The following is an 11744-nucleotide window of genomic DNA, read 5'->3' as shown; positions in this document are numbered from 1 at the left end:
TCTGGGACTGGGCAGTCCAGACCACCCTCCCCCGGCCACTCCCAGGGCTGGCTGAGGGTGGGACCTTCCCACACCCTCCTCCCACTGGCAGCCTCACAGCAAACACTGCAGAGAGCAGCAGCTTTTGCTCACAGAAGAGGAGCTGGACTGTCTCCCTCCCCCTCCAGCCAATTTGCAAGGAACTTGGGGATGAGACAGAAGGAAATGAGCCCAGACTGTAGAAAGAGATTTAGGCTAGACATGGGGCAGGATCTTCTGACATGTGGAGGCAAAATGGCAGAGGTTTCACCTGGGGTGGTGCCAAGTATGGTATGCCCCTACCTGTGACATATGCTGTGTTCAAGGGCCCTGGCCAGGGACAGAGAAGAGTACTGGCCCATCACCTGGATTTGGAGGCTACTTTCAGCTATTTCCCTTGGAAGCAGGGCTTCTGTAGAGGAAGGTGGCCACCAGCTGGCTGGCCAGGTTGAGGACACTGAGCTTGCCGGGCAAGGCTGATCCATTGCAAGGCCACAGGCCCCACAACAGCCTTCCCTGGGCTGAGGGGTGGCAGAGGGGAGGAGGGGGACTCCCCAAGCTACAGCAGGAGCGTGGATGGCCTTGAGGAGGGCACCAAGTCATGATTGGGCAGGGGGCCCTCAGGGACTTTCTTGCTTTCTGGGCTTCACACAACCCAGGTCAGATGTCCCCTGGCACCAGGCTGCCCACTGAAGTCCAGAGAGAGGCAGGGACCTGCCCAAGCTGATAGGTCTGGATGTAGCACCTTTAGCAGAGTGAATGGAGCCATAATCTTTGCCTACCCCCTCAGGATTAGGGAGTGTCACCCAGACACACAGGCCCTGGCCAGGTGGGAGGAGCTCCTGGCAGAGAGGCAGGGTTGTGTGTTCTCTTTTAGCCAACATTAACTAAGCACTTACTGCGTGCCCGGCACTGTGCTCCATGCTTCCTACACAGTGCCTCCTTGAGTCTCCACACTGACACTGTGTGCTAGGTGCAGCTCCTCTCCTGATTTTACAGGTGAGAAAAGTGAGGCTCAGAGAAGGAGCCCTTGCCCAGGGTCATCCAGAAAGTCCTCTCTCTGGGACTGGAGCCCAGGATGCCCACATCCCACACCTCAATCACAGCCGCCACCCAGACAGAGATGAGTCTCCAAGGGCCATGTGTTAAGCACTTCCTCTTCCCCCTACCCCCCAGCAGCCACTGTGCTTAAGGCAGAGCTGGGTATTTCCCCCATCCCTCCCACCTCCCCACCCTGATGCTCAGGTGCACATCTCCTTGCACCTACAGAAACAAGGGATCTCTTCCAAGGGCCATGTGTTAAGCACTTCCTCTTCCCCCTACCCCCCAGCAGCCACTGTGCTTAAGGCAGAGCTGGGTATTTCCCCCATCCCTGCCACCTCCCCACCCTGATGCTCAGGTGCACATCTCCTTGCACCTACAGAAACAAGGGATCTCTCTCTGATGTGTAGTGACCAGTCAGACGTGGGATCAAATCCTGACCCTGCCACCCTGCAGCTGTGGCCAAGTCAATTAACCTCTATGAGCCTCAGTTTCCTCATCTGTAAAATGGGGGCAATAATAGTTTCCACCTCATGGGACTGTGTGATTCTGTGTGATCATATTCAAAGGGCTTAGTGCAGTGCCTGGCCCACCAGAAGCACTTGATCAACAGTAGCAACTATTGTGACTAATGATGATCAGTCAGAATCTTAGGACCTGACACCTGGGGCCTGAGCCCAGGTGAAGACTGAGGACACCCTCCCTGGGCACTGGCTGCTCCGGCCTTCTGGGGTCCTTCATGAATTACTGTGGGCCAGAGGGAGGAGGGGTTGGAATCCCAGATGCCTGAGACTGAGGTGCCGGGTCCATCTGCTGAGGGGACACTGGACCTGGCCTCCCCCATACCCTCTGTTCCCCTCCCCACTGGGAGATCCCTCAGTCTCTGAGACAGCCCATGGGCTGCTGAAGGGACTAAGAAGGTTTCCTGGAGCCAGGACAGCTGGCTCTGGACTCTCCCTTACCCTTAGCGTCTTCTCTATTCCCTGGAGGGAGGTCTTAGCAAGGCTTCAAGGCTGGAAGGGGTAGTCTAGGTGATGGGAGGGTACCCACTTCCAGGAAACCCCTGGGGGTGCCAAGGCATGGATCAGCTCCTTGCGACTGCTAGCAATGGCCTCTGGGGCCCCTTTACCCTACACTGTGCCATGTGGGGACAGCCCACCCACGGCTTCCCCTCTCTGCTCCAGCCTTTGTAGACTTGTCAAATATTTGCTTTCCCTGGGCACGGGCACTGGTGTGACTGGGCTTGGAGGAGAGGGGGTGTGAGGTTCCCGGAAGCTGCCCTGTCTCCTCTCCACCCCTGTGGGCTCTCCTCGCTGGAGAAGCCAGTTGGAGTCTGCCCCTGGGGTTCCTGCTGGGTGGAGCCTCCCTCTGAGGCCTTGAAAGCCAAGCCCTCTGCCTTCCCTCTTTCCTTAGGAAAAACCCTGTCCCCCAGTGCCCCATGCTACAAGGAGGGGAGCATCAGAGGCCCCTTTGGGCTGGGGTTTGGGGTTGGCTGGCTCAGGACTTCCCTTCAAGGAACAAGGTCTCCACAAGGCCCTTGGGCCAGGGCTGAGGTTTCTCCAGGAAACTGCAGCCGTGGGGACAGTGGGGTAGCCAGAAAAGCCCCTTTAATCAGACTGGACAACTCGGTCTCCAGGAGCCCGACCTCCCTACTGGGAAACCCCCTCCCAACTTGGAGCCTTGGGCCAGGCTGGGATAAAGGCCACACTGTTTCCCCAGGAGGGGAGGGGAGCGGGGGGTGGAGAAAGGTGGCTCTGTTGGCCACACAAGGCCCCATTCAGCCTGGGGCCTGGTTGTCCTGGGCAGGCTGGCCAGACCCTACAGCAGCCATGGCCTCCACAGGCCTGGGAGCCACTGCTGCTGGCCTGGGATGGCTGGCCTGCCCGCAGCGGCTTCCGGGGCACAGGGGGAGGCTTAGAACTGCATGCCTTGAGCCCAGCCAGTCTCTACCCTCCACACTGTGGGCAGGTCAGTACCCAGCATGTGTCCTGGGGACATGGTGCCTCTTATGGAGATCAGCCCAGATCCCCTGCCAGGCCCTGGGGAGCCCTGAAGAGACAGGACCTGCCTGAGGGAGGATGTGGGCCCCTGACTGTTAGGGACGGAGGGATGAGCAAAGGCTCCCATTCCCGGGGCTTTCCTCATGCCTGGTGGCTCTGTCCTCCAAGAGGGTCAAGCTGCAGTCCGCATAGGGTCTCACCTCCTCTCCCCTCTCCCTGGCAGAGCTCCTACCCCATCTGGGAGGACTTCAACTCCAAGGCCACAAAACTGCATTCCCAGCTGAGGTGAGGCTGCTCAGGGTGGCCCAGATGGGGAGGGGGCGGGTGGAGGAGAGGACACCTCACCACTGACGATCCATCCCATCATCCGTCTCCCCAGGACTACTGTGCTGGCTGCGGTGGCTTTCTTGGATGCCTTCCAGAAAGTGGCTGATATGGCCACCAACACCCGAGGTGGGGAGGGGCTGTGGCCAGAGGTTGGGGATGCCCCAGGGGGGTTTGGCGGCCAGAACGGCTGAGTGGGGAATGGACCAGGGAGAGGATGCCAGGCCCAGAGTCAGGACCTTGGGTTCTGCTCCCTAATGGAATGGGTTGTGGAGAGAGTGAGCCCTCGTCACAGGAGGCATGCGAGCAGGAGTGGGTAAGTGGTGGCAGGGATGGTACACGGGGACTCCCTTCCTGCTGTGGGCAGTTGGCCTGACCCCCCACCGCAGTTACTCACACTTCTGTGCAGTGAGTCTGATACGCTCCTTCTCACCAGCCCCATGTGCCTCCTGTTCCTTCGGGTGCTGAGAACACCAGGCCCTGGGCATGTGTGCGAACGCTCAGGCCTATGTCCAGGCGCACCTGGAGGGGGTTCCTGGTGGGGCAGGAGGGCCATGTTGCTGGCTCCTCCTTGGACAGTCTTTGGCTCTGGCCTCTCCCAGCGGGCGGGGACGCTCGTGGCCTCCCCAGCAGAGCACCTGCAGTTGCAGGAGGCTGGTGTGGTCAGGATGGCCAGGGCCCTGGGCCTGGCCGTGGGAGGAGCTCAGGTAGATACTCACAAGTGAGCAGATCCCCCCAGGGCCGCAGGATTGCGGATTGGTGGGGGCGGGGCGCGGGCTGCGGGCGCGGCCTGGCGCGCCCCCTCGTGGCCCGAGACTGGGACTGCAGAGGGCCCACGGGCCCCTTCCCACGCCGCGCGCTTGTCTCGCCAGGGGCCACGAGGGACATTGGTTCGGCACTCACGCGCATGTGCATGCGCCACCGCAGCATCGAGACCAAGCTGCGGCAGTTCACCAAGTGAGTGGGCCCCGCGGGTGGGCGGGGGGCGTTCACGGGGAGACCCCCCCCCCCCCCCCGTGGCCCTGACCCGGTCACTCCCTCGCCCACAGCGCGCTGCTGGAGAGCCTCATCAACCCGCTGCAGGAGCGCATCGAGGACTGGAAGAAGTCGGCCAACCAACTGGACAAGGACCACGCGAAAGGTGGGGCGGGCTTGGCAGGGGCTTTCCACTCCCACTCAGCGGGGACCCCCACTAGAGCGCTCCCTCTTGTCCTCTGCGCAGAATACAAACGAGCCCGGCATGAGATCAAGAAGAAGTCGTCAGACACACTGAAGCTGCAGAAAAAAGCACGCAAAGGTAGAGCCCGGAGCCGCCTGGGAGGCTCAGCCCCACGGGCCCCACTCCATGGCCCCCACCGCCCTGGGGGCGCCACAGGGCAGGATCCTGGCCCAAGGGGCCCTATCCCGGACACAGGACCCTCCAACCTGTCGGGTGGGACCGAGGGAGCTGCCCTGCACCCCAGACCTGGTCCAGGACCTCCCTCTCAAGAAGGCAGCCGGGGGCCCCACAGGCCCAGGCCCCTTACCCTGCCCCAGGAGTGGCTCTGTCCATCCGGCTGTCTTTCACACATTCTTTCTTTCTCTGTCTCTCCTCCTCTCCTCCCACATCCTTCCTGTAGAGCTACTTGGTAAGTCAAATGTCCATCCCTCCAGCTGCTCCTCCCGTCCTTGTCGCATTTGTCTGTCTCCCCCAGCTCAGGGCCATTGGAAGAAACCTCTCCAGGCCAAGGAGGAGTGAAGAAGGCAGTCAGAGGGAGGGTCCTGAGGCACAGCCTCCCTGGGGCCCCTGGGACCCCTGCCAGGGATGAGTCTGGGGCCACTGCTGGGTCGGTCTGCCAGGCCAGGAGGGGTTGGCCAGGGCAGGGTGGGAGGCACAGGCCCTGGCTGCCCGCCCCACCGGGCCAGCCCTGCGTCCTCACCAGTCGCCCCCCCATGTCCCATCTCACCATCTCCTTTGCATCATCTTCTGCCTCTCTCTGTCTCTCTCGCTGCTTCTTTGTGTTGCTGTTGCGTCCTCGTGCATTGCTCCCTGAGCTGAGTAGGGGCCCACACTGAGATATCCCTGTCTCTGCCCCCAAGTCCCAGCCCCTAGCTCTCCTGACCACCACCCTCCCCCCAGTGGCCTGGCCTACAGCTGAGCCCCCACCCTCTATTTTGTTCTGCTTCCAGTCTATCTCCCTGGACCCCAAAGGTGAGGGGGTGCCATCCAATGGGCAGTGGGAGCATCTTGGGGGAGGTGAAGGCCTCCAGCTGGGCTCCAAAGCCCTCCTTGGGCTACCTAGGGCTCTGCCCACCCCAGGTCCCTGGTGGCATTGCAGCTTTGGTGTTTGTCCTGTGCATATGTGTCTGTCCTCTCTCCCTACTCTGGTGGGGCCAGCCCCTCCACAAGCCCCAGCGTCCTGCCTGCCTTCCCCAGACCCCTGGTCCCCGTGGCAGTACCCAGCCCACTGCCAGGGATGCCACCACAGGGCCCTGAGCCGTGAGTGCAGTGAGCCAGGCCAGCATCCCCAGCGCAGCCTCTCCTCCCAACCCTTCCAGGGAAAGGAGACCTGCAGCCCCAGCTGGACAGCGCCCTGCAGGATGTCAATGACATGTACCTGCTGCTGGAGGAGACAGAGAAGCAGGCGGTGCGCCGGGCCCTGATCGAGGAGCGTGGCCGTTTCTGCACCTTCATCACCTTCCTGCAGCCCGTGGTGGTGGGTCTCTTGGTGACTTGGAGGCCCAAGCGGGTTGGGCCAGGCCCAGGGTTGATCTCTTAACCTCCAAGAAAGGCCATTTCTCAGTGATCCCCGGCTGGGTCATGTGCTCCTGGCCCAGAGGTGGATCTCAAGCTCATCATGTCTTGATTTGGTCTGGACAGATGGTCTTGCCAGCTGCCCAGGACATGCAAGTCCACCAGCCCCAAGCAGCGTTGGTTAGCAGGGAAGGGTGAAGGTGGGCAGGCAGGCAGTGGGGGGCCAGTAGCTCTGACTCACTGCTTCCTCAGAACGGCGAGCTGACCATGCTGGGAGAGATCACCCACCTGCAGGGCATCATCGACGACCTGGTGGTGCTGACCGCAGAACCCCACAAGCTGCCTCCCGCCAGCGAGCAGGTGCGGCCAGCCCGAGGGCCAAGGGCCAGGGCAGGGAGGAGATGGGCTTGCCCTTGGATGGGGACAATAGAAAAAAAGAGGCAGCCTTTGGGGGAGACAGCTGGGGGGCGGAAGACCAGACACCTTCCAACACCACCATGGGGCATTCAGGAACACCTGCCCAGATGAGGGGTGCTACTCAATGGTGCTCTCAGACTGAGAGCAGGTGGGTGAACATCCCAGATCCATGGGGGTTGGCCTTGCATCTGCCTACCTAGGCGAGCCCCTCCAAACCTGGTGTGCCTTGTCACCTCCACACCCAGAACCCCTGTTGCTTCCCCTAGACCCAGGCATACCTGCCCACCCCCCCTCCACCCTGCTGCCGCCTGACAGCCCTGGTGTCATTGCCCACTTATTTACTGTATGCCCAGCCATCTGCTGAGCACTCTCCTGGGTCACCTAGTTGAATCCTATCAGTGCTCTGAGACAGGAACAGTTGGTCCCAGTTCACAGGCAAAAACAGACACAGAGAGGTCCAGTAACAATTTGAACCCCGTGGTATCATGGTCACTCTTCCCTGGCTCCTCTGCCAGCAACAGTGAGTTCTGGAGTGCCCGGTTCTCTAGTGTCCCCTGCCCAACCCTGGCTGGGCTCAGAATTTGCACTCAGTGTATAAGCTGAGGGGGCTTAGAGAAAGCTGAGTCTCCTGGGGTCTCCTTCCTTCCCACCTTAGGAGAAGGCTAGGGGAGGGGCTTCAGACCCCCGGAGCCTTCTCCTGGGGTGTGGTTCACAATTGGGTCGAGGGTGGGGGCCTCTGGCCCTTCCAGCACTCGGGGAGACCCTAAGAGAATGATGAGGCTCTCTTCATGGCAGGGGCTGCCTGCAGTCACCCCCATCCATGTCCCTGTCCAGGTGATCAAAGACCTGAAGGGCTCGGATTATAGCTGGTCCTATCAGACACCACCCTCGTCCCCCAGCAGCTCCAGCTCCCGGAAGTCCAGCATGTGCAGGTCAGTAGGGGTGGGATTCAGGAGGGACATCCCATGAGGGAATGGGGAAGCTCTCAGCAAAGCTGCATCAAGAACTGTTTCAGGGCCCCATAGTTTACATAACGTCTCCATCATCCAAGGAATTTGCAAGTGTAGAGGAAGCTCTGCCCGGTCATCCCAAGACTGGTGCTGGCACAGGCATTTGTTGGCAGGAAGCGGGGGCAGTGCCAGCTTCATTGCTGGAGCATTAACTGTGTAGGTGCCATGCCACATGCTTTGTGCATTGTCTTCATTGAATCCCAACACCGCCATATCAGGTATGGTGTTGTCTTTATTTCACAGAAGGGGAAACTGAAGCACAGAGTCCCTGTACTTAACCCCTGGAGTCTGCCTGGCCTAGCCCAGTGTGGGGTAATAGTAAGACTCTACGATTGGGGACAGGCGCAGAGGTTTCTGGGAACATGTGCTAAGGCCACAAGGTGAAAGACTGTAGCCTGGCTGGTTGCTAAGAGCTGGTGCCCAAGCAGCTGCCACAGGCTTGAGTCCTGGCCTGCACACTGGCCCCCGGGGTCTCACAGAGATCTCACTCAATCACCCAGTAGGCTCAGGATCAGGAGCCCTTCTTCAGACTGGCACTGGCACCAGATTTGGAGGAGATGTTTACAATTCAGGTTTACTTGGGAGGAGAGGACAGTGGGCACAGAGTGAGTTACTGGTGGAGGAGGCCCCTCTGTGCCAGGCCTCCCTTTCCCCAGCATCACCTCTGGCTGGACACCCAGAGCTTGGGAGAAGCCAGGCACAGCAGTCAGATGCGCCTTCAGGGAGAAGAGGGCCCAGGGCTGCTGGAGGTGCTTCACCCTGGGTGTGTGGCTGTCACTAGAGCGAGAGTTGATTGCAGCAGAGACCCACAAGCAAGGGCAGGGGCTGGGAGGCTTCAGGGTCACACTCAGGGGGAAGGCAAACTTCATTGCCAGGAATACCGCCCAAAGGTAGTGCAGAAGGTGCTTGCTGCAGAGGACTGGACAGCCTCGGGGGTGGAGGGGATGAGGGTGATGGTGGATCCAGGACCCACCTGGAAGGGACCTCCATCCCCATACAGATCATCACCATGTGCTAGACATCCAATTACGATGGCAAAGAACAGACTTTGAGAAGACTGTTTAGAAATGACCAGATTCGTCTCTGGTTCTAATTTTTTGACACCTGGTGACTCAGTTTCCCTATTGTTAACCTAAGGACAGCTGTTCTTAATGGCAGAGTAGGAGGCAGAGAGATTGCCTCGCCCTGGGCATGTCCTGACTGTGGCTTCCCTCAGCACTGGGGCACTCGGACAGGGTGTCCCATGCTCTGGCCCTCCCCTGCCACACCGTCCCAGAACCCAGCTCCTCTGTAGCTCCTGGGTCTCAGGACCTTGTAGTCTGACGTTGTGTTTTCCTTCCTTTGCCCTTCACCTCTCTCCCCCACCCTCATCTGTCGCCCTCCTCCCCATGCGCACCCCCGTATCTCCCTGTCTGGCTGCTGTGCCCTCCTCCTTCACTCCCCTAGTGCCCCCAGCAGCGGTAGCAGTGCCAAGGGTGGCGGAGCTCCATGGCCTGGGGGTGCCCAAACATACTCACCCAGTTCCACCTGTCGCTACCGCAGCCTGGCGCAGCCAGCCACCACCACCGCCCGCCTCTCCAGCGTCTCCTCCCACGACTCTGGCTTCATCTCCCAGGATGCCACCTACTCCAAGCCCCCCTCACCCATGCCTTCAGACATCACCAGCCAGGTGAGTGAGTGGGCATCGGAAGGACCACCCAGGGTGGGATACAGCAGCCTCATGCCAGCCTCAGGCTGTCCAGGAGGGGGGCTGCTATAGCTGTCCAGACACATCATTTTCCATCTCTTTGCTTTCAAAACTCACTGCAACAAACAACACAAGTTTGACCTGCATGGATCCACTTATCCACAGATTTCTTTCAACTCTTATATACAGAGGGTTTTTGTACACGTGGGTTCCATGGAGCCAACTACTTGGGTATTTAACTACTTAAGTTGCTTTAATGTGACCAGGGAAAAGTTATCTGCAGATTTTCAACTCCATGGAGGTCAGTTTCCCTAACCCCTGAGTTGTTTGAGAGTCGGCTGTATGAGATGAGTCTCTTCTAAACAGCATATGCCTAGATTTTCTTTTTTTATCCAATCTGACAATCTCTTTTAATTGGCATTTTTAACTCATCTATATTTATTATGATTACTGACATATTTGGACTTCTGTCTTACTTTTTTCTACCTGTTCTGTTTTCTTCTGTTTTCGTCTCTTCCCTTGACTTTTCTCATATGTCCCCTCCCCTGGATTATAAGTTATATTCTGTTTCTTTTCTTTTACAGGTTAGCTTGAAATTATACCACGCATTCTTAGCAAAGTCACTACTTCACCTCCTGAATAATTCCAGGACTATAATATATTTCATCTTTACTCACCTATTCTCTCTCAACTGACAAGTTATTATATGTTAATCTCTCTTCTTTTTATAGTACCTACAAATGACATTTTTCTCCTTAATTTTATTATTATTTTATACCTGTGTTATTTGTTGGGATTTGCCCATGTTTACACACTTCTTTGTTCGCCTTGTTTTCTTGCACCTCAAATCTTCCTTCTAAGGTTATTTTCCTTCTTTCTGAAGGAAAGGACATCTTTACCTGGTCTTTTAGAGTAAGTCTATAGTAGTAAACGCAGTTTTTGTTCTCTGTAAGCATGCTTTATTTTGTCCTATTTCTTCAAAGTTAGTTTTGCCAGGGACCCAATTCTGGGGTAACAGTTATTTTCTCTCCACACTTTATTTTCTTCCACTGTGTTCTGACTTCCATTGTTGGCTGGAAGGTCTCCTGTCCGTCACATTGTTCTTTCTTTGTAAATGGCCTGACATCTCTCTCTAGCTACACTTACACCCTTCTCTTTAATTTTACTGCAATGTGTTCACAATACAGATTTTTTTTTACTTAACCTCACTCGGTTTGTACTCATGTCTTTCATTTGTTTTGGGAGCTTTCAGCCATTATCTCTTCATTCCCACTTCATGTTCTCTGTTCTCTCCTGCTGGGATTCCAATTAAATGTCTGTCAGACTTTCTCACTCTGTCATCTTTCTGTGTCTCTAACTCATATTTTCCATCTTCTTGATTCTCCGTACTATATTCTGGATAATTTCTTCATGTCTGTCTTCCAATCTACTTTTACTCTTTTTTGCTATTTGACCTACCCACTGAGGGTTTGTGTTTGTTTGTTTTGCTTTTTATTTTGAAATAATTTTAGACTTGTAGAAAAGTTGCAGAAAGAGTACAGATTTCCCATATACCCTTCCCACAGTCTCCCCTAACAGTGACACCTATATAACCACCAAACAATTTTCAAAACCAAGAAATTAACACTGGTACAATACTACTAACTAATCTACGGACTTTTTTCAGATTTTGCCAGTTTTCTCTCTACTGTTCTTTTTCTTGTCCAGGATCCAATACAAGATTTTACATTGCATGTAGTTCTTGTGTCCCCTAGGCTTCTCCAATCTGTGACAGTTCCTTAGTCCCATCCCTCTTTGTCTTTCATGACTTTGACTCTTTAGAAGATACTAGTCAGGTATTTCGTAGGATGTCTCTCGGTTTGAGTTTGTCTGATATCTTCTCATTTACAATGAGAGGTCATACATTTTTGGCAAGAATACCACAGAAGTGGTGTCGTGCCCTTCCTGGTGCAGCATATCAGCTGCATGATGTCACTATGCCTTATGACTGGTGATATTCACCTTGATCCAGGGTTAAGGTGGTGTCTGCCAGGTTTCCCCACTGTAAAGTCATTATTTTCCCTTTTGGAATTAATAAAGTATGTTGTGGAGAGATGCTTTGAGACCATGCAAATACCCTGCATCAGTCTTTCATGCAGTAATTTTAGCATCTGTCAATGATTCTTATCTGTTACAATAGTGATTTTTTATTTCCATCATTCCTTCTACCTTTATTAATTCAAATTCTTTTTTTTTTTTTCCTTTTTGTCTTTTGTCATGACCGGCAACGGATCGCAACCCTCAGTATCTGTTACAATAGTGATTTTTTATTTCCATCATTCCTTCTACCTTTATTAATTCAAATTCTTTTTTTTTTTTTCCTTTTTGTCTTTTGTCATGACCGGCAACGGATCGCAACCCTCAGTGTCGCGCCCGTACTGGACCGGGACCGGCCACGGGATCGCAGCCCTCGGGGTTGCTCCCGCCCCCCGCTCCGCCCGTGAGCGGCCGGGCTGTCTGTGGGGTCCGGACCC

General features: G+C 55.8%; 1 protein-coding gene across 1 annotated transcript in view; it reads left to right on the top strand.

Moving 5' to 3' along the window:
• The first annotated feature begins 273 nt into the window (after positions 1 to 273).
• The window catches only part of MTSS1L (metastasis suppressor 1-like), a 19437-nt gene continuing 7966 nt past the window's right edge, over positions 274 to 11744 (top strand). The window contains exons 1-12 of the mRNA XM_008569719.1: positions 274 to 309; positions 2866 to 3027; positions 3283 to 3344; positions 3439 to 3512; positions 4256 to 4340; positions 4433 to 4524; positions 4606 to 4680; positions 5003 to 5011; positions 5922 to 6079; positions 6370 to 6477; positions 7369 to 7466; positions 8991 to 9213. Of these exons, the coding sequence (XP_008567941.1) occupies positions 274 to 309; positions 2866 to 3027; positions 3283 to 3344; positions 3439 to 3512; positions 4256 to 4340; positions 4433 to 4524; positions 4606 to 4680; positions 5003 to 5011; positions 5922 to 6079; positions 6370 to 6477; positions 7369 to 7466; positions 8991 to 9213 (1182 nt within the window). The remainder of the gene's footprint in view (positions 310 to 2865; positions 3028 to 3282; positions 3345 to 3438; positions 3513 to 4255; positions 4341 to 4432; positions 4525 to 4605; positions 4681 to 5002; positions 5012 to 5921; positions 6080 to 6369; positions 6478 to 7368; positions 7467 to 8990; positions 9214 to 11744) is intronic.

This window comes from Galeopterus variegatus, unplaced genomic scaffold (assembly GCF_000696425.1).
Source record: "Galeopterus variegatus unplaced genomic scaffold, G_variegatus-3.0.2 Scaffold525, whole genome shotgun sequence".
NCBI lineage: Eukaryota > Metazoa > Chordata > Mammalia > Dermoptera > Cynocephalidae > Galeopterus > Galeopterus variegatus.
Note: the sequence above shows the minus strand (reverse complement) of the source record. Positions and strands in the feature narration are given on the sequence as shown.